The sequence below is a fragment of the Pterocles gutturalis genome, unplaced genomic scaffold (genome assembly GCF_000699245.1).
Source record: "Pterocles gutturalis isolate BGI_N339 unplaced genomic scaffold, ASM69924v1 scaffold14646, whole genome shotgun sequence".
NCBI classification, from domain to species: domain Eukaryota; kingdom Metazoa; phylum Chordata; class Aves; order Pterocliformes; family Pteroclidae; genus Pterocles; species Pterocles gutturalis.
The window spans coordinates 7553-34562 of record NW_010103246.1 but is presented as its reverse complement, the minus strand read 5'-3'; the positions used below and the strand labels follow the sequence as shown (position 1 = coordinate 34562).

General features: G+C 38.3%; 1 protein-coding gene across 1 annotated transcript in view; it reads right to left on the bottom strand.

The window, feature by feature from the left end:
- The window catches only part of MCTP1 (multiple C2 domains, transmembrane 1), a gene marked incomplete at its 5' end in the record, with an annotated part of 34834 nt that extends 8157 nt beyond the window's left edge, over positions 1-26677 (bottom strand). The window contains 4 exons of the mRNA XM_010086651.1: positions 8361-8454; positions 13478-13664; positions 25199-25329; positions 26507-26677. Of these exons, the coding sequence (XP_010084953.1) occupies positions 8361-8454; positions 13478-13664; positions 25199-25329; positions 26507-26677 (583 nt within the window). The remainder of the gene's footprint in view (positions 1-8360; positions 8455-13477; positions 13665-25198; positions 25330-26506) is intronic.
- Positions 26678-27010: the final 333 nt, after the last annotated feature.

Sequence of the window (27010 nt, the reverse complement as noted above, 5' to 3'; positions counted from 1 at the left end):
ATGGGATCAATCCCAATGAAAGCCTTAAGAGAGCACTAAAACATTAAGGAATATCATCCTTAGGTCTCCTTGGTCTCTAGGTGGACCACAGAAATCCAGAAACTTACGATGAATATTCATCACTACTTTATTCAAAACCAGTACCTTAAGCACAACAAATACTCTAACCAAGGCAGCCTCAGACAACTTCTGTCCAGTTAATGTAATTAGCAGTTTCAAACAAGAGATTCATAAATGGTTTTCCTAATTTTTACATAAAGAACAACTCGTTCAAAAAAGTATGTGCTGTCCATCTAGCCATTCTGGAAGTACATCTATAAACCTCCGACCAGACTTGTGCTGCCTAAGCTCAATTACATCACTCTGTACTATGCTGCCATCGCAACTATGCCTTTCACTGGAGACTAAACCACAATTGTCACATATCAAGAAATTCTTCCCAAATCCCTGTATCTACTGAGGATCTTCCAACACTTACGATTTTGAGTAATTCCACGTCCTCAGTGGGACTAATCACTATTACACCTACCAGTGTTTGAAGGAATTTGTGACACAAGTAGGTAGTAAAATCAGTGGAGTACACCTTTCAACTCACCGAAACCAGACCTGCAGTAAACCTCAATAAGAAGTAAAACAAATCTCATTAATCTGTTCTGTTGCCGTAATGTCTCACGCTTTTTGGACTCTACCTACACAGTCCTAAGGGCTCCTGAAATGACAGAAATAAAGTGCTAATTTACATAATATGCATAATAATCTGGAAGAGAAAGCATCTATTGATGGATCTCCCTCACCCTTCTTTCCCCTTTACCCATTACAGACCTGGACTATCTAAGAACGTCCCCTAGAAGGAATTCTACTTTGTAACGTAAGCTCCCACTTAAAAAATTAGAGAACTACTTATCTTTCGAAGCTTCTCATTTTATTCACCATGTCACACATAGCACCTAGTTTGACAGATGTTTGTTTGTGCTGTGCTGTATCACATTTAATCCTTAGACAGTCAGCAAGACCAGAGCACAAACTGAGATAACTTTACTTAGTTCTAAGGATTCTACTTCAATCACTGTGTCCCTCACGTTGCACACTATACACACATTAATTAAAACATTAGTCTTCTAATTGTCACCTCACCTCTCGGAACAACTGCATGCCCCTGAATGACCTGTACACCCATCAACTCAAAGCAGCTCAGATCTAAAACAGCGCTTAAGCCGCAAGAGAGGCTAACAAGTAACTGGAGAGGTCTTATTTGTTATTTGTTACTTGCTTCAAAACTCAAAGTCCTTCACAAAAGAAAGAAAGTTAGCTCAGAGCCTGGATTCATTAGCTGGGGCTCAGAAGCCTGGCCACTGGAAAAACTTTTGTCTCCTGCAAGTATATAAAATACACTCTTTAATCATAGAAGAGACCTAAATAGTGACAATTCTTAATTGCTTCTCAAAATATTTAGAAAATCAAAACCAACAAAACCTAAACTTCCACACAAATCTATCTTCTGAATTTTCTTCTTAAGCAGCTACAGCACCACATCGCCTAATGGTTTTGCTGTGTTCTTCACTTGGAAAAGTTTGGGAAAGGCCCTTTTCATCAGTTCAAAGACCACAGGACTTTCAATCCTAACCATTCTGTGATTCTGTGATTCCTAGATCAGCTGGCTCTATACGCTGGAACTCATCAGCAAGAACCAAAGACTTTCGTTGGCTTGTGAACCCTTGGGAACTGATGTTCTAGGGCTGGTGGGCCTTCTCTGAGGCTGGAGGTGAGCTGGACTCTGTCCAGTCTAGTGGATGCGTCCCTCAGTGGTCCCTGAAAGGCGAAGTTGTCCAATAAAAATTTTTCATTCTTAGTAGGTTGTTCTCCTGGAAAAAATTAATTTTGGAGCACTGCAATTCTTCCAAACAGGGACCTCAGTTGAACATAATTGCACTTTTGTACTCACTCGCTAGCTCCACCTGTACACAAATAGGAGTTTTTCTTGATGAAAAGCTATCAAAGCTTAGATTTACATTTCTTGCTTGCTTTTGTACAAGTTAAACTGTGGTGTCTGTTTATGATAAAATTCTATTCAACACATGCATTTGTCTCCAGAAAACTATGTACCATCTGCATATTTTTGGTTAATGTTGTAAAAAAGGAGACTTCAGTAAGTAAACCTATGGAAACACATGATTCCCTGTTTTAGACAGAAAAAAAACACCTGTGTACAGTCATAAATATCACTCTGTTTTCAATCTCTGAAACTACAGGTTGTAGGAAAGAAAATAAAAAATCAGAAAGACCATCAGTCATTGTAGAACTACTCTTTCTTAACCAGAGTTGCCACAGACTCTTACAAGGAACTACTGCTGATGCACTTTCTTTTTAGCGTAGATGCAAGGCAAGAAGTACATGGCAGACCCACCTGTCCCCTGAAAAACTTACTGCACTTCATAAGGATTAACTCACAAAGGACATCAGATAGCACGGGGCTAGCTCTCCATGAGCCCTGTGGATATACTTCTGCCATGGTTATAGAGAGCATGTATTGCTCTGATATATGTCCAGAGACACAAATAATTTCCTAGTGTTGTTTCTTCAAGAGTTTTCTCAACAAAAGGAACCACCTGGCAGGCTAGATATAGAACATTATTTAACATTTACCTACCACCCATCAGTCTGTCAAGTTACACAAACCAATACAAAGCCAACTCCAGCCTTGGCTAGACCATGAACTGATTTTAAGCAAATCACTAACTTTATTCTGAACCGTTACATTAATTCCTTGCCTTGATCAAATTACATTATCCAAACTGAACTAGAATCACAAAGACGACTAAAAATGTTTTGGCTAGTTTAAAAATTTAACAGGATATTTAAATTCTGCTTCTACTTTGGAAAGTCAAGTTCACAAACCACAACTTCACAAAGTTCAACCCAATTTAACGTGGTTATGAGAGCTGAAATATTGTTTGAATATTTCATAGGCTATTACGGTTCTCCCCTACCACTGGCCATGCCTATCCATTATGGATCTAAGTCTCCACAGCCAAAAAAGGCCTTTATTTTTGGGGAAGACAAGACAGCCAGTTCATGACTCTGGGGGGCAGTGCCACTCATGCAGACGCTAATGTCACTAGCGTTGTTCCAAGCTCCCTGCCAGCCAGCTGCTTGTGACAGAGCAGTCAGTCTGACCTTTGTCCGGGAGGAGGAAGGGCGCAATAGCACGAGAAGCTGCCTTATCTAATGGATTAAGTACAGGATCCAAGCCAAATGCCAGCTTTGACAAGGACTTGCTCTGTTGGCCTTAGCTGAGTCAGTTAACCTTTCCCAGTTTTCCATCTTTAAAATGGAAATGATAATTTCTCTCTAACAGCGCTGCTGTAAACATGTTGCAGCAGACTGGTATCACAAATACGTGAGGGATCTTACCAGGCGACCCAGGGTAGGGCCACAGTCATGTTAAACTCATTTCCACAGAATGTTCACAGAAAAAAAAAATAATGTGAATAATCACAACTCATCCTTTCACTGCATATTTAATTTTAAATGCTACAGTTGACCAAAGTATACCTTTTAAATCTTAATTTTGACATTAGTATTCTAAAACTGCTACTTTCTTAAAAAAAAGTAGTTTTGCAATACATGGTATCAGACTGTGTCTTCAGGTGACCTATATGATAGGACCAGGTGAGACTTTATTTACCACAGAATACTGCCCACCTAGCAGATTTCTGTACTTTGTGAAGATAATTCAAGTGTATATTGAAATCTGATTGCACTAATTGACAGACCAAATTACTTTTGCAGCCATATTTCCAAAGGGCCTCTGAATTTATTCATTCAATTTCACATGCATGTGCTTCCATACCTTTGTGAATTTAACATTTGTGTACATCACTCTGACATTTCCCAGCATTTGAAGAACAATTTCAAAGACTATTTTTGCACACGTGGTATTAGGACATTTTAGTAGAACAGATTTTAGAAAACTCATTTACATTTTGCACATTTAGCCATCTTGGCACCTTCATCCGACTTTCAACTACTTTAATCAAAACTTCAACATGGAATTTTCTTAGAAGAGAGACTGAATTCCAGACACAAAACTGAGAAAGAAGCTAAAAAAAAAATTCTGCTTCATTTTCTATGCTTAGCTTCTGTTCTTCAGAGGAGAAGAAGCCTGCAAAGCTTTTGACTGTAAACCCAAATACCACCGTGCTCTTTAATAAAAATCTGTCTGATATAACAGGTTTTGAAATCATGGTACCCCCCAAAAAACCCAACAAAAAACTCACAGACAATCGATTCATAATGAGGTCAGAAATACAAACAAACTTACTTCTAATGAAGACTGGAGACACAGTAATCAAAGTGTTAAAAATTCATTTCATGCACATCTCATTTGCCTCTTGGCTGATATTTATCACATAATTCTGTGAGAAAGTAGAGGCCCAAGATGCTCCAGATAAATGTCTCAATTAATTGTACAGAGGTAGCCCTCTTTGAGCCAAACCAGAGCTGTGAGCTCTTTATTAAAAGCACTATTCTGTAGCCTGTAACCTTGTTCCTTGACTCCTCTCTAGTTTCCAATTTAAACAAGTCCCCATGCGGCCCGCTCTAAAGGGCTTTGTCTCCCCGTCATTGTTCAGAGAGCCGAGGCATCCTGGAAGTGTGAAATCAGACCTCATGAGCTGAACGGTTCCCCAGGGAACGCCGGACCACGCAGAAGGTCAAAGTCATGGGCTGGACCAACTGAAAGCATCTGATCGCCGGTCTGTGACACGGCGAGTGGGGTGGGGGCTGGGGGAGAGGGGAGCCAGGGGGCTTGAATTGAACACGTCTTAATTAAAGCCGAAAGACAGTAAAACAAACAGTTTTCCAGGCAGACTGTCACAGGGAGCTCGGATTTTGTTCTGATAATGAATCTGAGCTGCTAACCATTATTCCTTAAAATAACCGAACTTGGGCTGAAGTTGATCAAACCTGCGGTGCGTCTTTTCCCACCCTGCTTGGTTCTCGTCAAGAATAATTTTATTATGTTGGACAAGGAAAAGGAGGAATGAACCTACCCCAGCACTTTGAATGAATTTGCCCCACCTGCAAAGCCAGCAGCTTTCCACCACGACCCACCGACACCTGACCATTGCCTAAACTGGCAGTATGTCAGGGGGAAGGGTCTATTGCTTCCCAAAACTCATACAGTTTAGGTGATCAGAACATTCATTAATCTCAGAGGCCAACTGTCATGATGAGTCCATGACACTTTGTGTTTTATTGAACCATCAGAGTATTTCTTCACGTAAAAGGATGTCACTGTAGGCACACATGGTGCTAACCCTCGAGAAGGTCTGCCTGTCTTCCAGAGGAACCACGAGTGAGCAAAGACACAGGGAAAGGGGAAAAGAGACGTGGGGAAAGGGGAAAACATAACTTCTTCTAGGTAAAGATTTAGGGAGAAAACAGCCTTGCACTGAATAACTAAAACACGATGGAAGATTTAAATGAAATTTTCTTCTCAGGAGGAGAAGGAAAAAATAAACACCACACTCAGTGTCTCCCCATCCATTAGAGAATAGTTAAAAAAAAAAAAAAGAAAGTATTTTCCAGGAAAGTGGTATCTGCTGTGACCACAGTTCCCAACAAAACATGATTTTGCATTGGTGGAAGCCCTAAAATTGTGTTTTGACCATGGAAAGACACTGGTTTTCTGGGGGAAACATACTCATATGTTCATACTCACATACTCATATTCAATTCTCTCAAAGGCCCTGGTGCTGGAAGATGCCCCATTTTCCATCTCCCCCCAAAATCGAGGTGAGCTTCCAAGCACTGTCAGGGAATTTCTCAACCCCTCAGCAGTCCTCCCTTTCTCAGACTTCCTTGCAAGCGAGCTGGGTGAGGAAAAGTCTCACTTTATCATTTTCTGGGGTGTTTTAAAACCCAGATATGGCACATTCGAGCATTACCCCATTTTCCAATGGGTAGTGCCCGCTTGCTCCCCTGCCCACAACTTCACTGAAATTTCTGCCCACCCCAGCATCTTGTAAAAACTCTGAGACCTGAACCCCCATCCCTAATCTCTCTCTTTTTTTCAAAAAAATATCTAACTTAACGATTTGAAGTGCACTGTCCAACACTGGGCTATTGAGACTGGAGAAAAAACTGCCCTCGACTATCAACAGTTTATTAGGGGCTTAACTGAAGTGACCTACTGTAGTAGCATTCAGCTGAACAAGGCTACGGGCTTTCTGTGGAAAGGAGAAGAATTGAGGGTTTCATTAAAAAGTAATTTGTGCTTTTTACTCATTCATTCAACGGGAGTCTCAATTGCTTCTTTATTCATGTGGAGTTACTACAGTTTTACAATGCTGCTCAATGAATGTATGGTAACAAAAGAAAAATTTCACATTTTGAAAGGGGAAAAAAAAAATCCTTGCAACTGTAGTAAGATTGATGACTACTTAAAAGATTACAGAAGTCTTTTTCCATCTATGCTTATGCTTAATGATGGAATATTAAGGATTTTTAAAATCCATTCAGCCCAAACTAATAAATTCTGATTTATTACTTCAAGTGAAAAGATTCCTGAAAGTGAAATGAGATATGTTCAGCAGACAGGAAACACAGCAAACCAGACAGGTACTATACAGGTGTTTCAGCTACTTTTCAGACTCAAGGGAGGGCAAAAGATTAACTCTGAAAAAAAATACATAGCAAGCTAGTCCTCAGCTTTTACTCACACATGCAATCCTTAGCTGTGTAAGTTACACTACTGATGACAGCACTCTCCACACTGACTAATAAGAAATGTTCAGTTGAATAAAGTGATAGACAATTTTTGCGAACATGACTTATTGACAATCACCAAATAACTCCTTTGAGTTATTTCTAAATATTACTATTCAAAGTTTAATCTGGAATGAATGATCTGTACACACCCTCAAGTTGCTAAAAGTAGATAAAAAATTACAGTAGTTAATAAACCGCCTTTCTCCTCTTTTCAAAATACCAGGTATTTCTGTCAAAAATATATAATGATTTCTGTAAAGTCTGGAATGTACAGCTATCTTACAAAATATATCCGCCATATAAATGCATTTTCTTGCTAACGGACAAATATGCAGGACACGGGAAGGTACTGAATGTTCTTCCCTGTCTTCCTGACCGTCGTTCCAAATGCAATGTCTGAAAATTTTCGGTAGCTCTGTACATCTTTAATTGAATCAAATGTATTTCCAAAAAATTTGTTCAAGCAGCACAAATGACATGTTGATCTGGAAAAGTCGAAGACTGAACGAGGTCAGGGACTGAATTATCCCATTTGCCCCTGAATAACCTAATATCTCTCTCTGTTCAGACCACATTGGATTATAAGGTCAAAGCAGAGTGAGGAATCTTTAGAAGTGTTTTTCCAACCTCCCAGAAAATAGAATCTCTTATTTTGCATGCCACAAACTGGATGATCAGTTTCAGCAAGAAAATGTTTGCTCAGTTACCTTGTCTGAGAAAAAAAGTAAATACTGGTACTCACGCTAATTTACAAAAAACTATTTAGAAGTGAGAATGTTGCTACATATCTACACCTGCTCCAGTAACAGAACATTTACGTCCCAATTGCAGTTAAATCAGCTACATTAGTATAGTTTCCTTTTTTATTTTTTTAAAGCAGAGATGTCTATTTTCTGACACAGAAGCTCCATTCAACTTGTGCAGTGTGAAGGTGATTGTACTTACAGGAGATAATTTGGACATTGCTGGAGAAATACGGTCAGTATGGCTGAAATGCTTTTTCTTTATTTTGAAAAGCAAAAGGTTAAATTATCTATTCAGTTCTATCAGAGAAAGTAGAAAATTTTTAAAAAAAATTTGTATTTCCCTTCTTAAACAGATAAGCAGCAGTAACAGGAAACTGCATTTACCTGAAATGTCTGAAACCAACAGCAGCCTTGCTAAATACCTGGCAGTTATAAAGCAGTCCTTTCGGCAACAACTTAAAGTAATATCTAACTCTAGCATGTTCCATTTGCTTTGTCCTCTGGCATTCAGTTTTAATTTGGATTATTTTGTATATTTTTATCTACTAGAAAAAAAAAAAAGTATATTCTATGTATTTTTTCCAGGAATTCTGCTGGAATTCTCACCCTTCTGAGAAATAACCTATGCAGGGTTCTGCTAGCATTAGAATGACTTGCTGTCTTGTTTAAAAGAGTTTCATTTGCTTGTCTGTGTATTTTTTCCTTAATGAGCAGAAGGTGAGACTGTGCAAACAGACAATAACCTTCAGATAAACTCCTCTTTTAAACAGTTTTTTTTCCACTTCTAAAAAGGTGCAGTCTTACTACAGTATTTACTGACACAGAAACTAAACGAATCCTTGCCTGTGACATCAGCTGCCATCAACGCTTCTGCCCTGATGACCTTCACCTGAAGAAATCCCACATCCTTCATGTTATGGAACATTGCCATTGGACTCTAAAAAATAATAGAAAGAAAAATAATTCTGGATTGCAAAAAAGACAAAGCAAAAGCAATATTAATAGTCTCCCTGGCCCAGGTGTAACTTAGTGCAATTCTGTCTAACATACTCATACTTTTAAATATTATCTTCTGAAGAATGTACAGTTGTCAGTGTTTCTTTCAGTATTTTGCAACTTTAACTTGCCAATGAAAAATGCAAAGAAAAAACCAGAGTATGAATGATTAAATGTAACACTAATTCTACTGAGTTAATCCTCTAATAGTACATGAACAACTGCCCACCAAAACTTCAAATTATAGCAGTGTATTAGCAAAATTAATACGAACAATGCAACATTTCCTCTCCCTAAATACTTCTCTGAGATCTGTGTCCGTATTTTCCCTTTGATGGCTCCACAAACATTTTGAACAGTGACTTAGGGTCAATATTGTTTTTGGTGTAGTCGACCATCATATGCAAGCTTGCACATAGCATATATGCACACATAAGCCTGCATATAGCTTGTAAATAACATGAGCAAAAACAATCAAAAAGGGGATTATAACATCTGAATAATTTTCATAATAATCACATCCAAAAAAGAAAAAAATAATTAAAATGTAATTCCAATTCCATGGCAGAAACCGCTTACATAAGTTTAACATTTAACATAAATTTCTGCAATACCTACACATATTAAAAAGAGGAAGAAAAAACTAAAGAGCAGACCAACGCCTGCTTTTATTCATTGAATTTTAGAAAGCTGCTTGGAAAGTGTGCTCTGTTGCTGCTCTTTTTCCAAATAACTAAAAGCAATAAACTGGGAGTATTGCACCAGTTAGGTGTGATATGCTAAAATCCTCAAGATCTAACTTCGAGTATAACTTCAAAGTTGCAGAATTTGAAACAATAGAATATTGAATACAACTTTGAATCTGCAATCAATTCAAAACAAACCTGGAATTACCATTCAGTTTTTATATAACCTAGGGGAGGAACTCCAAAAGAAGAGACTAGAATTAGATTTTCAAATCTATTTTAAATCCTATATATACGTGGCCTAATTTTCGGTTGGTTTTGCAAGTCCTCTTCATAAATACTAGCATGTACCTTTATTCTGAAGTATTTTAAAATCTGGACTAATGCATTCAATGCCTGTGGCCTTTTCTAAAATTTTAATGTAATGCAGGCGAAACCTTTTCCACTGCTTATGATAACGTCTCGATTTCTAGAAAATGCAAACACCAGGTAAAACACCAAGTCAACAACTCTTTAACTTATTATGAAGGCAAAATCGACTGTTATGGAAAACCAGAATAAATAACACTACTGATCTGAAAACCACAGGTGCTGCTTAAATGCAATATTAAATGGCAGCTTGCAAAAACTACAGTATGTTTATCCACAGGTAACCTATCCATTAAAATGTTAGACATATAATATGCATCCCGCTCTTTTTATTAACAAGACAACTCTAAAATTCAAATCACATTCGGGTTCTAATTGCACAAGCCCCAGATGACCATGTACTGTTGTTTACAGTGAAGGTTTGACCTTGGCACACCGAACAGCAGAATCCTGTTAAGTGTAGTAACCTGCATGTTACATACATACAAACACATGCATGCATGTTATCACGAGATAATGGTTAATAAATCTTCATAATTTTTAATTCCTTAATCATCAGAAAAAACGGCTTAAAAAATTCTGATGGTCAACTTTAATCAGCACACACTCAACCCCCTGCTCATGTGCTTGCAAGCCGAGGGTGGCAGAGTCGACACTACTGATAGCACTGCTGTAATTCAAATGCAGGTTGGCACCATCCCTCATTTACTGTAATAACCATCAAGGTTTGGAAGCTTCTTATCAAAACTGGTACCAGAGTACAGAGATAATTCTGCTCTAATACCATGGTGAGAGTGAAAGGATTTACAAAAACGTTTCCACGTTTTACCCAAGTTTCCCAATGACCGAAACAAACACAAAGCTGCTGAAAGAAAACAAAGCAAAAACCAAACACAGAGTGAGCCAAGCGACTGCCCCCCTTCCTGCAATGCCGTAGAGTTCCCTTTTTTTTCCCCAATTTCCATCCTGGTAACCTCATTCTGCAAAAAAAAAGGCACCATTGCTGTACTGCACTTTGCTACCTTTGTTAGCATCCTGCACAATGTATTATAAATTATTATTAGGAATAACTATTTTTAAAGTTTTAGTTCCAGCAAGTCAGCAGGCTGGGATTCATTTACCGTACATCGTGACTGCGGAGACTGCTGCAAACGTACACAATGCTGGGGCAGAGGCTCTGGGAGAAGAAAATAACTTTAATGCATTACTTTAAATACATAACTTTAAGTAATGATTTATCAGGTGATATTCTGTCTCCTTATTTATGATTATTGTCGAAGGCCTCAAAACCCGCCTGGTTTCTGAAGCCTGAAATTTCCCTAGCAGAGGAATCCGTGATTTGCTGTGAATCTTTTCAGCCCTCAATAGATGGGAAAAGATTGAAATGCTCTGGAGATGAGTCCTCTTTATTTTTTTAATGAAAGGCTGTATAATATATTTTCTGTATAGCTGCAGCAGCTGTCAGGGAGAGCATCTCAGTTCAGCTCTATTATGGGAGAAGCAATACCCTATCCTATGGCATCGAGATACACTGAGGGGCCAGCGCTGATTGACAGCTTGTCACCATGACGTCTTATTCCATCTCTGTTATGGAGAAAATTAATGTCACACTACCAGCCTTATGACTCGCTGTCATCTTAGAACTGCTCACCTTTTATCAATGCTCTAAATAACATTTCAAGCCCATCGTCTCACGGTGGACAATCTGGTCAAGGGACATTAAATCGGATGACTGTGAAATGTCATAATAAAAATGGAATGCTAACAACTTCTTCCCTTAAACTAGCTCCTCTGGTTTTTAAACTGTGACAAGGGGGACTGCGGGTTCAGCACACCCGTTCTGAAAAGGTCATACAGTCTCTCTTGGTCTGTACCCATTAATGTGCCCCCCTCCTCACCCCAAAAGGAATTAATCTTTTCAGACAATTGTGGTAAAATAATGGTTCAAACAGTAATACCTGTTTAATTTGTAAGGCTCTGATGTTCAGCTACAAATGGTTAAATGACAGTAATAGAGTAATTTTCCAAGGCTATTTGAACTGATGGCAAGGTCAGCTCATTAACTGTTTTTGGGCTGCAGAAAGGGTGCAAAATACATTTCTCAAATGGAAGCTAGATTTTTTTTTAAGAGGACAAAAAAAAAAACCCAAAATACAGCCAGTCACTGGGGAACAGTACATCTTGCTAACTGCATACTCTTCCTTTGTATCAACGGTTCTGAAGTAGAGGTAAGAATACCAAAGACAAATCAAACATCAGTTTTTGAAAGTAAGCTATTTGAATTTTGTCAGTCCTTGTCATTTCTTTCTTCTGCTGTCCACTAGTGATTTTAATAAAAACAGTAATATTTATCAAAAAAGTATATTGATGCTACAATTTGCATATTTGCATATAAGAAATTCATGCCTCTGCAATATGAACACCTTCCAAAAATGTAAATGTTTTCAAATGCATACGGCAATGTAAACATAAGAAAAGACAAATATTGTTGAATACATAAGAAATGGAAATAAATAGCTCAATCTTACACCACATAATTAAGCTTTACACTGGGAACAAGAAATTGAGAATTTAGGAAAACTGATTAATAATACACATTCATACCATGTTTCTATAGTATCACTGAATTATCAAAACCATCAGTATCACTTGACTGCCATATCACCACACACAGAAATTCGGTATTGTTGTACTTGTTAGCAAGAAGTACGTCACCTCAGAAACATATCCATCAGAAATCTATTATATTTATAAAAATCTATTCTGACAACCACAGACTGCCTTGGCGGATTCCAAAATGTGCAATAACTCTCTTAATTGTAATTATTTTTCTAAGATGGTGCACAATACCTTACCTCTCGGTTGGTTTAGGAATATTATGTTTAGCCTCACTAAGTCACCTCTATTAAACTGTGTTTATGATAACACTATTGGTGTATGAGTTGTACAAGTATTAGCAGACAGCTGATTCAGGGGAGATAGCAAGAATAAATTTGCTGAAGCGCACACCCTGCTAATCTGTTTGAAGAATATTGTACAGCATTAGTACTAGCACTTCATGTTATCTGCACAGCCTGATAAGGTACATCTTTATTAAATTCAGTTATTGAAAGGATGTCAGTCATGGAATAGGAATATTTTAAAATAAAAAAAAAAAAAATTAAGCAGCTCTTTGTTAGTCAGAGCTTGGTTTAATGGCTGAGTGTCTAGAGAAGCCTTTCTAAACACCTGGCAGCACTGTACAATAAAAGCTTTGTAATTTTAAGTTGAAATAGCTTTTTTTTTTTTTTTCTCCATGTGTAGTGAAACAGTGACTTTAGTGATTTAAGTATTAGCAAATGCTGGAGTAAGAGCTCCCCTCTCTGTTGCTTTGATAAAACTACACAAGTTCTGTGCAATGTGAGGATGCTGGGAAATGAAAATAATTTGCTTCAGAATATTTTGAAATGGAAATATCATTTAAGATAATCGTTTTGATGATACAAAATATCCAGCCTCTAGTATGCATACAAAATGTAAGTTTTCTTGCACTTTTTGTGCTTAAAAGAAGATAAAAAATTATTGGCACCTCAAACCACTTGGCACAGAGACTGTACAGTCACGGAACTACACTTTAGTTATTTTGTGCTTGGTAAAAATTATCTGCAAGGCAGTAAAATTAAATTCCTTATGTCACATGCTCATATCAAACAGCTGAATTACTATGTAAAAAATACATTATTGTATAAAAACAATTTGTAGTCTTCTTGATGTTACCTGTACCAGCTGTGATATTAGTAACTAGCTTAAATGAGAGCCATAGGCTGTCTGATAATGCTATAAAGGATACATTCAGACTTTTCCCCGATACTCATTATTTATATAAGCAAACACTTTGCAAACGAAGGGCAAAAGAGAAGAACTCCATACATATCTCTTGAGTATCTCTGCTCGCTCCTTCTGGTCCTCCAGGGAGTTTACGGAGAGGTCAGAGACGGTGACCGCAGCAGAGGCTGTGAGAGTGACCAGCAACACCAGGCATCCCTCTCCCTCCTCCAGCGGCATCTCCAACTTGTGGGTTTGTTCTTTACTCAGGGTCGACAGGTCAACCTGGCACCTAGAAACAAAATTTCCATCAGCCTGTGGTTTTTTTCATGTCAAACAAGAGCACGCTGGCTTACTTGCATTCAGATGGATCAAAAAAAAAAAAAAAAAAAATCAGAAGAAAATCCTTCCTAGCTTCTGGAAGGATTTCTCTTTAGCTTCAAACCACGCCACTTGCTTGAATTTTTAAAATTTTTTTAAAGCTACAACCTGTTATGCATATGAACAATAAATACTAAAAAGAATGTACAGACACTAGAAACAAGGTAGCTAATATGCCTTACCTGAATGCAAAGAGAATTTTAAAAATCTAGCTTTGGATGCAAATTGTACTTTTAAAATACGTCTCTTGTACAAACACAAAATGTCAGTTTTGATGTGAATGTTTTTGATACTATTCATCTAACAACAGTAAAAAATCCTCTCCTAAAAAAGAAAAATAAATAAATACACACACACACACAACTGTGTGGACTTAATTGTGATGGAGTTAACACTATTGAGCATAGAAAAACACAACCTGAGCACCAACCAAAAGGCTCGTCTCTCCTGCAGTAAGCTGTGTGTGGCTCAGGGTCAAAGCTTCATGCAGGCACCAGGATAAAATTTGATGCCACAGCCCCCTATATAATAAGATGTCTCACGTTGTAATGAGCAGGGACTGCTTATAACGGCACAGAGTGGCTGAAGCCAATCCACCCTGCTTGATCCCTTTCTGAATAACCCCGGCAGCACCATACACCGAGCTAGCGAAGAATGGCTCTACATGTGCCAGCCAGCAGAAATAGCTCTGCAATATCTTTAAAAATAAAAGGTAGAGAGCATGGAAGGCAAAACAGTATCGCTGCTAACAAAGAGCTGACCTTAAACTTTTAATTAAAAAATAATTAGTCTGTGCACATCTTAGAAGTTTCAATATTTTAATATCTATAATTCACAAGATTCAACTTTCCTAAATTGCAGCTCTGAGCATCTCTAGAAATTCAATGCCTGTGTCAAATGTAATGCTGGCTTGCGCTGCACAGGAATTTCTGGGAAAAAGCACCATTTGGAATACTTCTGCTTACAGCATGCCCCAGTAATATTTCGCTAACTCATTTCTCTAAATAAAAACAATAACAATATTGAAATAAAGTAAATTAATATATTCTATATATAGTTAAGCCGCTGAATACTCTACTTTTAACAGCGATTATTTAATGTGACAAGCACATGCTCTATATGCCACTCTCACTAAACTAAACATCTAGCAAACTCTTTTCATAAAATGTCAATTGATTTTGAAGAGAAAGATAATGTGGTGACCGCAGGGCCAATAAACTGAGAAAAAGGTGGCACACATGAACAAATAGGCATTTAAGGACAGGAAATAGCCAATTAGGAGAATAAATGTGGCCTCATAAAATGGGACGCTGCGCTATCACAGGCAGATTAGATTTGCTACAGGAAATTTCCTTCTGATTTTTTTAAACATTTACTGTCTGTGGTGCAGCTGTCAAAATTAAACTACTGCAAAGCTCATACAGAAACAAGGTTCAATTATTTCACAATGAAAAAAAATTGTAACTGATGCAGCATTCTGAGATTACTGTTTAGCTTTTATTTTGAACTGTTTGGATGACAGGGAGTAAGAAATTAACAGCAGCAAGAAAAGACTAAAGCTGTGGCTGTCGGTGCAGGCTGATGGTCAGTACAAGCTTCATGCATGTACATAGGTTGACAATTTTTTATTTAGGCTGCAGTATGGAGTGTTAAGCCCTCCTTTAAGATAATAAATTGTAATGAAGCATTCAAAGCTGGAGGAACTTGAGATGCTCCTGGCGTTAAATATTATTTGATAGTTTATTTCAAAACAGATACCCCTCAAAAATGCAACTCTAACCAATAATCTTTGAAAGAAGGAGTTGAAACTCTGTTAAAGTCAATAAAAGAATCAGAAAGTCATTATGATACAAGTAACGCAGAACTAATCCACCCCTCATTCGAACAGGCAACAAAAGCTACCCTCACTGGAACAAAATAACCCTACATGCATCAGAAGACTCCAATGACTGTAAGGGCTTAGACAGGGTTTACATCCGAGCTACAAGCTCTAAATTCTCCAATCCTTGATGGTACAGCACTTGTGCAACATCAGTATTCCATGATATTTTTTCTTCAGGCTAAAAGAAGCAACTGACAGCTCGATTTTACCTGATTTTACTTTTCCTGCAGCTGCAAAATATTCCGAACAGTACCACATCTAGAACAGATCACCTGTGAAATACATCTCTATTGTCTGCTTGATAGATCTCCATCAACAGCCCGTCACCAGTTTGTTAATTCCTAAAATCACACAAAGCATAAGGAGTGATCTGGAAACTTTTTACAGTGCAATCCTTAGCTGTTTTACAGGAAAAATATTCTATGAGGGGCCCTCAGACCTCAGTGTGATAGAAAACTAGAAACAATGTGATAGAAAACTAAAACCATTAAAGAGTGTCACCATTGTGCTTTATGAAAATCCAGGTTAAGAGCGTCTCCGTACATACACAGACAGGTAAACGTACATTTCTCATTCTGTGACAGGTTCCCTCCTCTGGCCATGGAAGAGATGCACTGGCAGCACATGCACTTCAGTTGAGAGATGAGACTTTCCAATTTACAGACACTACAAGAAAAAGTGCTTCTTTTTTTCTTTCTTTTTCCCCTCCATTAATAGTTGAGTTTTTCACGGAAAACAAAACAAAACATTTTGTCTGCTCTCACATCAAATTTTCCTGCCAAAAAAAAACCGAAACATTTTTGCTTAGACCCTCAACAGATCTTTGCATGGGACGAAACCAGTGAAGGAAGCCTGGTTTTATTAAGGCATCACCTAAGCACTAACCCTATCCTGGAATAACCTTTACAGACGTCAGTAGGAAACCCACAAAACTGCTTTTTGATTAGATTTCTTTAGAAAGACTAAAGTTAACAAAATACTAAAGATAAATAGCTTTAGACAGTTCAAGTTCACAACATCCCTTTGCATTTTACCAACAGTATATACAAGTATTCCAGGCTCTAAAGCTTTAGCAATGCTGTCTTTGACATCAGTTAAGATGTTTTCTTAAAAGACATTTGTCACTTATGACTGTTTCCATGGAGAGCAAAGATGCTCTGAGGATGAAGGTGAACTTGAATGTTCCCAGAAAGTGGTGCAGAATGAGCATCGAGGTGCTGGAAATTTTTTGCCTTCCATTCTCAAATTGAGGACCATGAAAAATTACACCCATGTTGAAAAGGCCATGAGTGGCATGTGACCAGCAGCTGTCACACTGAAAGCAGGAGATAATAGTAATTTTAGGACAATTTCTTACAGAATTACTATTTACATGCTGCTGCTGAAGGAAGAAGTTCTCCACCTGTGAAGAGGTCAGCCTGAAGAATTATGGCACAAAAACAGCCGTTAACTCCATAGACAGATTTTCAAGCATGGCTATACATTTGAGGGGGTTTTATTTTTAAGGGCAGTTTCAGTTTTTTGCCTTCCTCTGGTGCTCCACACTGTACAGTCCCTTGGGTGCACACCAACACCGGAAGTGGTGGGCAGGGGCACCGGAGCATCCCCCCGGACGGCGGACCCATCAGAAAGGGTATGGAGGCATGTCCCCCAAATCAGCTCTGCACATGAACGTTATCAGGTACCAGATAGATCTGGATTTTCAGTCCCTGAGGGATCAGAGGGGTGAAAAACCACGCAAGTGCCTCAAGCTCATGTGCCAAAGTGCCCCAGATAAGTTTTTGCAGAAACAGGGCACGGCTCCTGTGGAGGAGGATTTGAAGATTCAAGGGGAATCTACCACTTCTCTGAAACTGTGTTCAGTGTGTTAATGATGCAAACTATTACAAATACATTTCTGATTTATTTTTAATTTGAATATATCTGGCCTTTGGTTCTTTTTATACCTTTCTTTACTGGGTTGAAAAAGCTCTTAATGCCTCGCATTTTCTCCTAGAGAAGGCACTCATGCACCATAATCACATCTTTTACTGATCTTCCTTTTGATATGCTGAACACCTTCGGCTCCCTATATACATTTCCTCGGAATACACCTCCAACAGCCCTCAAATGACTTTTTTGTAACTTTTCTGATCCAGTGAAATTCTCCTGCATCCTCTTTAAAGTGCAGAAGCCAGAACTATGTGTAGTATTTTATTATCAGCACGTCTAAGAGGTAAAAATCACCTCCCCTCTCTAGTTCTAACAGAACCCGGAATGTAAGACCGCGTTGGCACCCTGGTGAAATATCCTTGCTAATGAATGAATTACAAAGGTAGCAGCATGACATAGAAGGCCTCTGAAAAGCCAGGTGGCCAAGCAAGGGAGAGACAGCAAATAGCAAGATCATTTTCTCACATGACAAAATAAAGCATAAAAGAGGAATTGGCACAATCCTAAGTGATAGGGACAGAAAAGCACCACTGCTACAACCCAGACAACTTAATTATCATCATGACTTGTTCAGGACGACAGCCTTTTAACTCCGCTGTGATCCAGGTCTATGTTGCTCCAAAGCATGCCAAGGAGAGGAAATTGTGGGATTCTGCAATTAGAACTGAGCTGGACACACATCAGAAGCGGCGAGGAATGAACTGCAACGATTTGTGAGACTCCGTAACCTTTATGAGCGGAGTACAATGTTCCGGTAAAACCAAGAAACAAATGAGAGAGAGGAAATTCTGCAAAGCATTTGTAGAAAATGGCACAGCTCGGAAAGACAGGATTGCAGTGATGCAAAGACCTTGGGAGAACCAGAGCACGGCATTTTTAAGTGTAAACATAATGAGAAAGAAATAAACTGGTGATTTTTGTGACAGGTGGTGGGTAGAGGTGATAGACCGAAAACCAGGAATGCTCCCAAAGGAGTTGGAGAATGTAACTCATCCAAGTAGGACACTGGCGGAGAGGGAGTCTGGTGGGAGCTCAGGAAGCTAGGGAGGGTCCCTGGGAAGCTGGGAGCACGCTGCCTCACTGCAGAGCTCAGCAGGACCTGGGAAATACACGGAAAGCAGAAAAAAAGTGCTGCAGTTTGGGGTAAGTCAGTGTTGGTAACAGAAAAACAAGAGCTACATGAGATACAGGACAATCTCACCAGTCACTGAGTAATATTTAAACAGGGACGTGTGTTTATTGCTCACTAAAAGAAATACGGTCCATGCCACAGAATCCTGTTGATGGATTTTGAAATGACTGATTAACGTTTTCCTAAGCGTAGCTCTTCACATCAGAACTACAGAATGACTTTTGGAATTGCACAGACAGAAGAAAGCACTTGAAGATGTTTCACGATCTGGTATTTCCTGCGTTGCCCCTCCGGCACAGCCACACACTACAGACATGCACCCTTAGTGCTGTCACTGGTGCAATTTCTTTGCAGCAAAATGAACACTTTCCTCTGCTAAACCAGCCTATCGCTTTGATGAACATTAGGTCTTCCTACCTGGTTGTCCCCTCACTGGTCGGTCCCAGCAACTAGCTGTAAATAATAACCTATCTGGTAAGAGAAAGTTACTGAAGATTTGTGAGCCAAAACTGAGCCTTTGTCCTTCCAGCAGAACAGCAGTGCCTCCGCATTAATGGAAGAAGTTAAAATGTGCAGAGACAGTAATAAATAAGGTGTGGAATACGCGAAGGACAAATTTTGAGATGCACTATTTACATCTAACTCCTTTTCACAACAATCAGAAATGGAGATGGCTCAGCACATCTCAGGATTTGTCAAGCGCAGGACTGCCAGTAGCATTGTTAGATTTTAATGCTTTGGACAAAACCTCCATTTTACACAGAGAAATGCACCTGCAATAATTTAACCTTAGTTATCATGTGTAATCAATAAACTATGAGACACGCACGCTGTCGGTTGTGTGCTTCTCTGTGTTTGAGCAGAATTTCTGTATAATTAGCACGTGCATGCAGTTCCATACTCAAATTACAACAGCATATTAATCATCATGTTTAAACTTTGAAAATAACATCTCCTTACAAAGTTACTCCAGCATGCAGAAACTTTCAAACCACCATCTGAAAAAAATATTTGAAAGACCAGCATAATAAAGTATGATTCACAATTCCAGAGGAACCCATTTTGTCTCTATAGAGTTTTGCAAAACTGAGAAAACTTCATCGATTTCAACATTAACACACTTATACACCTACTGTTCAGAACCTCTTTCTTGTGCAACAATATTTTAAGAAGAAAATTGCCAGTATTTTAATATAAATCAGTCTCCACAACATCTCTAGAAAAAAAATCTGGGAAGAAACACTAGCAGTAGCATATTTAGTGTCCTTCACCCAACTTTATATGCATGCTGGAGCACCCATACACAGCTTTACAGCATCACTCAGTTCTCTCTGATCACATTCAGTCTCCCACAGTGAAATTAAATAAATTTCATTGGAAAAAACAAAACTGAAAAAGACGTAAATACTTTATATAAAAATCCCACTTCAGTTTAGGACTTTGAGTAGTGTATCTCTGTGCTTTCAGATTAATAATGCAGGAGAATAGGTCGCATATTGGTTGTATTTATGTGCACCCAAAAACCCCTCTATGGCTTCATTACTATGAAAGAACTGAACTGACAAGACCTAGCAGATTAGGTGCTGGAAACCTAAATACTTAATTTTCAATATTTAAACTTCTGTACTTCATAACATCCATTATATGGTGTGTAACCATATACACACACAAAATTGATCTGAATTTTCATTACAATGTGGAAAGAGATTATGGGACACTTCAGTTTTCTGCAGATAAAAATTAATACCTAGCTTTAATAAATATACTAAACACAAAGTCTTTTGTTCTTAATTTGCATCAGATAGGAAAAAAGATAGAAGCATCTATAAATACTGATGAAAATAGATGTAGATGAACTCAACAGTAATTTCCTGGCACAAAATATGAGTAGAAGTCAATGTCATTCTACAGATAAACATGCATTTTTCATACCAATAAATAATGCTATAAATCTTGCCACACTGGACTGCAAATAACTCCAGCTGAATAAAACTGCATGACATGGGATTTACTTATCCCGTACGTTCACAGAAACAACTTGTTCTCTGACAGCACTCATTCTTGGCAATTTATTGCAGCTGTCAGCAGCCAATTTGTTCAGATTACTGCTATGCATAAAGGTATAATAATCATGGGGATTTATTATCTGATTATCGTAAAGGTGACAGTCATGATTGCCTTCAAAAATACAGATGATAAGAAAGTTAAATAATTACATGAAGATTAAAATAATTTAACCTTCATTTTGATCTTAGTATTACCCACATAAGCTTACTGCAGGATGTGTTTTTAATCACAGGGGTATATTGACTCAATACAGAAGAGAAATTACTTACTCATGGCAAAAACGTGAATATTAAATGTACTCAAACTGAACAATATACACATATCCATATGTATTTCTGCTTATCAGATGAAGCAACAACTAACACTGCTCATGCAAGTCCACATGGTTATTTGAACGCAAGAAGGCTGCCCCTGTGGCTTTAGTTGCTGGGACTTCATGTGCTTGGTCCCTTGGTCCTGGAATACCTTTTTTTTTTTTTTTAAAATTATATTCAGAAGAATGCTAGAATTTAATCTAATGCATGCTGAAACTGGTCAAGCCCAGTGTTTCCTCATACAAATCAGCGTATGATTGGAAATAGGTTTTCCTCAAAGCTTTTGTATGAAGTCTTTTCCCAGGCTTTTGAATTCCCAAAAGAGACATTGAAATGGTTGTAGGATTTTGGTTTTTTAGGGTATTCCAACATGGAGGTTCACAAGGTGCTACATCCTTTAAACTGCCATGGAGAATGCACACAACAGAGACTCAAATTAATTTTACAAACACATACTGCCCAAAGTTAAGCATGGAAATCAACCAGTCAGCATCTTGTTTCAGGAACAGCCACGCTGAATACGCCTGCGTACAAAGACCAAGCCAAAGCTTTATGCTAGCTCTGTGACAGGCATATCTTCTTCTCTGAACTAGGATGCCATGCTGTCACTCTCACCCTCTCAATACTGTCCTTCCTTTTGCAAGCCATCCCTTCCACAACATCCTCCTCCTCTCATGCCAGCCCAAAGCCAGAACCTCATGTCCATGTCCTCAGCCTTCTCAAACATCCTTCCTCCATCTTCCTGCCCTCAAAAAAAGGATGGTAAGCCCCAGCCCTTGCAACCTGAGCACGTGTGCCATCTCCACCTCATCATATTCCCAACTTCATCCTGAATATGCTCCAGCCTAATGAGTACAACGATACATGCAAGGCCCACAGAAGTCTACACTCCTGATTGCCAACTTATTTTATGTCACTGAAGTGTAGCTGAGACACAGGATAATGCCAGTAGAAGTTATATCTCTCTGCTTTGGAAGAAAATTTGCAAATTACAGTGTTTAGCACAGAAAAAATACTTCAACTCAAGGGGGCTTCCTGTGATGTCGTCCAGGAGGGACCTGGAGGTTGTCCCTTTGACATTCCACCCAGCAACCCTGTTCTCCCACAGGCATCTCAGTTTGGAAACACTGAACCAGTTTCAGGGATGGTACCGTTCAAAGAGATTAAGGAAGAAATGTTTTCCTGTGTCGGTGGAGAGGCAGTGGCCCAGGTTGCCCAGAGAAGCTGTGGATGCCCCATCCCTGGAGGTGTTCAAGGCCAGGCTGGATGAGGCTTTGAGCAACTTGGGCTAGTGGGAGGTGTCCCTGCCCATGGCAGGGGGGTTGGCACTAAATGATCTTTAAGGTCCCTTTCAACTCTAATAATTTTGTGATTCTATGATCCCCTGGCAAAGCATCCCGACAACACCTATTTTGCACAGGAAATTCTGTTGACCTTGGTGTGTGCTCTGCAAGCAAATGAATATCAAAGACACAAAAAAACCCAGCACTCTGGATGAGAGGCAAGAACTGCTCCTTAAACAAACTTTTTCTCCTGTTTTCTCAGTTTGAATCTCTTCAGTCAAGCATGGCTTCTCCCCAGCCACACTTTGGTCAGGCAAGCCATCTTCAAAAAATAATTGTTTTCATTTGCATTTAATAAAATTATTCCTATATAATAAAGCAGCTGCTGCTTGAGCACTGCTCAAGAAAGGCGGAAGATCACAATAAGGGATTACTCTCCATCACTGAGCAATGCTCAAATACTACCAGGAAGCCTTTTGTTTCCCTCCCACAACCTCCTTAGCACTTTTCCTGGGACCCGAATCAAAACACACAATTTATTACATGTGCCTTGAGAGCCACAGACCCCTAGCCATGGAGCACGACCAGGTCACGCTTTACAAAATTAATACACATTTGGCATAACACACACATGGAGCAAGTCCTTACTGCTTGTACCAAAGTACTTCCAGCTTTTCAAGGCAGCCTCAAAATGAGAAACTGGGGAAGAGAGGTTAATGTAAAGTGGAGCTGTCAGGTGTCGGTGATTTTTATCCACAATAACTGGAAAAGAATTATCAGGGAAGAGGAATATTAAGACATATTTTTGTATTCAGATTGAGTTTGACAAATGACAAAGTTTTTCATGGAAATCTTCATGAAGAGGAATTTGTTTGCAGGTTACATTACCCAGAGATAAGGTACCAACAGAAGGTGAAATGAGAGTGTCTGAAAGGACAAAGTGAAGAGGGATTATACAATACCAACAGCAGAGAGGTCACAAAAATCAAGAGCAGCAAGATTTTGGGAAAAATACCACTGATCTTGTTAAGATATACTGTAGAAGCACTACAGGTTATGCTTTGTCCAAGGAGCATCTTTTTGCTATATACAAGAATTACATCTATTTAGGAAAATTATAGAAAATAAAACAAAACAAGGTTCTCCCACTGAAAAATACCAAAGGCTTTAAGCATTCCTCTTAAAGAGAAGATTTCTCATGCCATCAATTTTTTGGGGCCTAAATAAAATGTAGAATACATTTGTTACTTGAGTAACAGCACAAAGTTACTAAAAAGAAATAGATGCACACTAAAGACATAAAAATTTTTTAGGTATCTGAAAACCTACCTAAGCAGTTCATGTGTCTGAAGCCACAAATTTTCCCTCTCTAATTTCTCTGTCACATTCTCCTTTAGGTTTCAAGTGCCTTGGAGCAAAAATGGTGTCTTTTATTTCACACGATGCTCTTAAAAATAATTAGTGGTAACAGTAACAACATAAGTGCTGCTTTGATGACAGTGTTCTTAAAAATTACATGTGAAAACTCTGAATCTCACCATCTTTTAGATAAGAAGGTTCAAACTAAGCAGAAAATAGGAATGATTCCCCAAGGTATATCACGTGTTAACACAGGACTAAATTATTATGTTACTTCAGAAAAAGATATTGTTACCACGTGTCAACTGAAATCAAGCAAGGCAAAAAAATACAATGCAAACTTCATAATATATAAATATGTACAATACATATCAATATAAACATTGCACCCCATCCACAGGCTTTGATCCTGTAAGATACAATCCTACTGCATATACTTTTGAAAAGTGGTTTTGTCCAATATTAAAGTTTTTGGTTGCCACGGGCTCTGTAGGTATTCCAATTTCCCACAGCTTATGATAGGAAATAAACACACAATATTATCCAAGTGATCTAATTTGACAAAGAAAGCCTTCAAGAGGGAGGAAAATATCAGCAGAAACATAACTGCATTGATAACAGAAGTATATGGTTCGGTCTGTGGGATTTCCATTCCTGATTTTAACTACCAAAAAAAGCAATTTTATCAGTTCATAGTACCAATGTCCTAGTGAAAGTGCCCACAACCAATATTCAAACAAAAAAAAATTTGCAGGATTAATAAGATTTACTATTATTATGACTGTATGGAAATCAACTGAAGTATGATGTAAACAGATATCTGAGCTTTCAAAATAGCACCAACTTTGTACATTGTCTATATGCACAAGAGTTTTTTCCCTTGTTAGCTAATAGCTAATGCAATTGTTAAAAGCCATCAGCATCTACCTTCTTCCTACACGGCAAAATGAAGCATAACCACAGAAATTTATACCATTTCTTGAACTCTAAGACAGATCCCAAAGAGTCACCTTTCCTGAAAATAAATTAGGCGAATTATTTTATTTCTTTGCTTCAAAAGCTGTGTGCCGTCTTTCAAGACTCTCATTTAAGATTAAAAAATATGTACCTAATTTTGGTTTTATGTGCCTATTACAAGTCATGAAGGTTATTTCTCCTCCAAGCTGGACATTGCCATATGGAACCTCCTGCATCCTGATTATTTTTCTAAATGTGAGATTTTTATTTTGGAAAACTTGTCTATCAATTGGTAAAAGCTGCCACCTACTGGTCAATAAATATTATTTTACACCATCAAAGTAAAGAATTCCATGAATGTAGCAAACTGTACTGATCCATTGTAAAAAATCCTTCCCCAACTTTAAAAAAAAAAAAAAGGCAAGAACAAACGGTCATAAGAAATAGTTTCAACAGCAAGGCTAGTTTTAATCATCTGCTCTCAGCCCCAAGGAACAAGAAGGCTGTAATTGCACAAACCTGCCAATAAAATCATCCTTTTTGCCAGCATCTTTGTCCCACACGGTAATATCAATAATTCCTCCTCGTTCTTCATAGAGATGAAAGTCAAACTGCTCTCTCCATTGAGGATTCAAAGTTTTTGGCACAATCTGAAAGGAGGGCAAAAAGAAAGTCATATTTCATCGTGCAGATACTTTCCTGAATTGTAAATGTGATCTTTAGAGTCTGTTCAGGAAGTTTTTTCTATTGCAGTATGAGTATCTTAAGCAGTGAGAATTAAAAAACATCAATTAGGCTACTGGCCAGTTCTCTGATGCCTCTTTGACACAACAGCAACCTCCAAAATCCTGCAACCTGTCACCTTCAAAAGCCTTCTGAACAAAGGATTCACCCTGGGAACTGATCCATTTTTCTATAGAGTAATTATGCCCTCTCTTGCGTGGCAGTTAGCTAAAAAGTTATATGTCTGAGACTACAGGAAAATAAAGCACCTGCAATGACAAAGTAGGTGGTGACTGTAAGTATTCAAACAGGAACAATTTTATCATGTCCTCTTTCCCCAGCTGCAGTAATACTAGGGCAAAGTTGATAGTACGATTTAGTTTTCAAGGAGTAATACTCCTTTTTTTCCTGGGCCTCTTCCTCACTTTGCCCTCCATCTGTTCATGAAAACCACACGGGCTGTCATGGACACTGAGAGAGGAAGGTCATCAGTGGTCCCAGCACCTTCCATAAGCAGCTATTTTCAAACCAACAGGGATTAGGAAAATAAAAAAATAATAGTGAGAAAGCCAAGTAAGTCTCCACTATTATTTTCTCCCTGATAAACCTTCTCTACCTTTTAACCTCATACATACACAAGACTTTAACGAAACTTGCTGCAAAGACACAAGGAGGAAAGTGAGAATAAAAGCATGACATGGTTTGAGGATAAGAACATGCAAAGGATCCAAGAGGCTACTGGCATCAAGCCAGAAAGGCACAAAGGTGGAATCTACATGTCAGAATCACTCCACATCTCTGCCCTGCAAAGAATGACCTATAACAGGAAATAAAGGCCAACACAACCTGCATGGAAAATCAGGTATGACTCCCCACCACCCTGCATTTTTCCCAATCTAGTATTACTTTTGTTTATAATGAAACAAAAAGAAACATCGAAACAAAGTTCCAGGTGCTCTGACAGCTAATTAATACAACAATAAATCTCCACCGCTATTTAAACAGTAATATTTAAATTACTATTTAAAAAGCCAGAAAACCACAAACAGTAACAAAGCATTTCAAACACAGACAATGTGCATTTGAGGTCACAGCTAGAATTACCTTGCTCTTGTACTTCTGATGCCCCAAGCGGAACTTCACGTAAGGATCGCTGAGCCCATTTGCATCCATTGCCTTAAGTTCACGACCTTCTATCAAGGTAATGCTAACTATCCCTCTCCATAGCTGAGATTTTCTGTGCAGATCGGAGAGACGTAAGCTCTGGGTCTGAAACTTTAGGGAAATAAAACCACAGATTTAGTTAAAACAATTCAAAAAAATTTCCCCTGCATTTTAAAGTTCAATTTTATATAACTACGAATGTAAAACAACTATCTTAAGCCAGAAGTTATTTGGCAGTACATATGTAAACTATATTACAAAGAATTACAAGGAGAGAAACAAAACAGTGACAAATATGCAGGTAATATCATATGCTGCTTTTGCAGAAGCAAGCAGAACAAATGTTATTTAAGGAAATGTTCAGAACAAAAAAAAGTGTTTTTTCCTGCTTCACTCCTCCCTCTGCTGATAGAGCTAACAACATTACAAATAAATGTTACACAC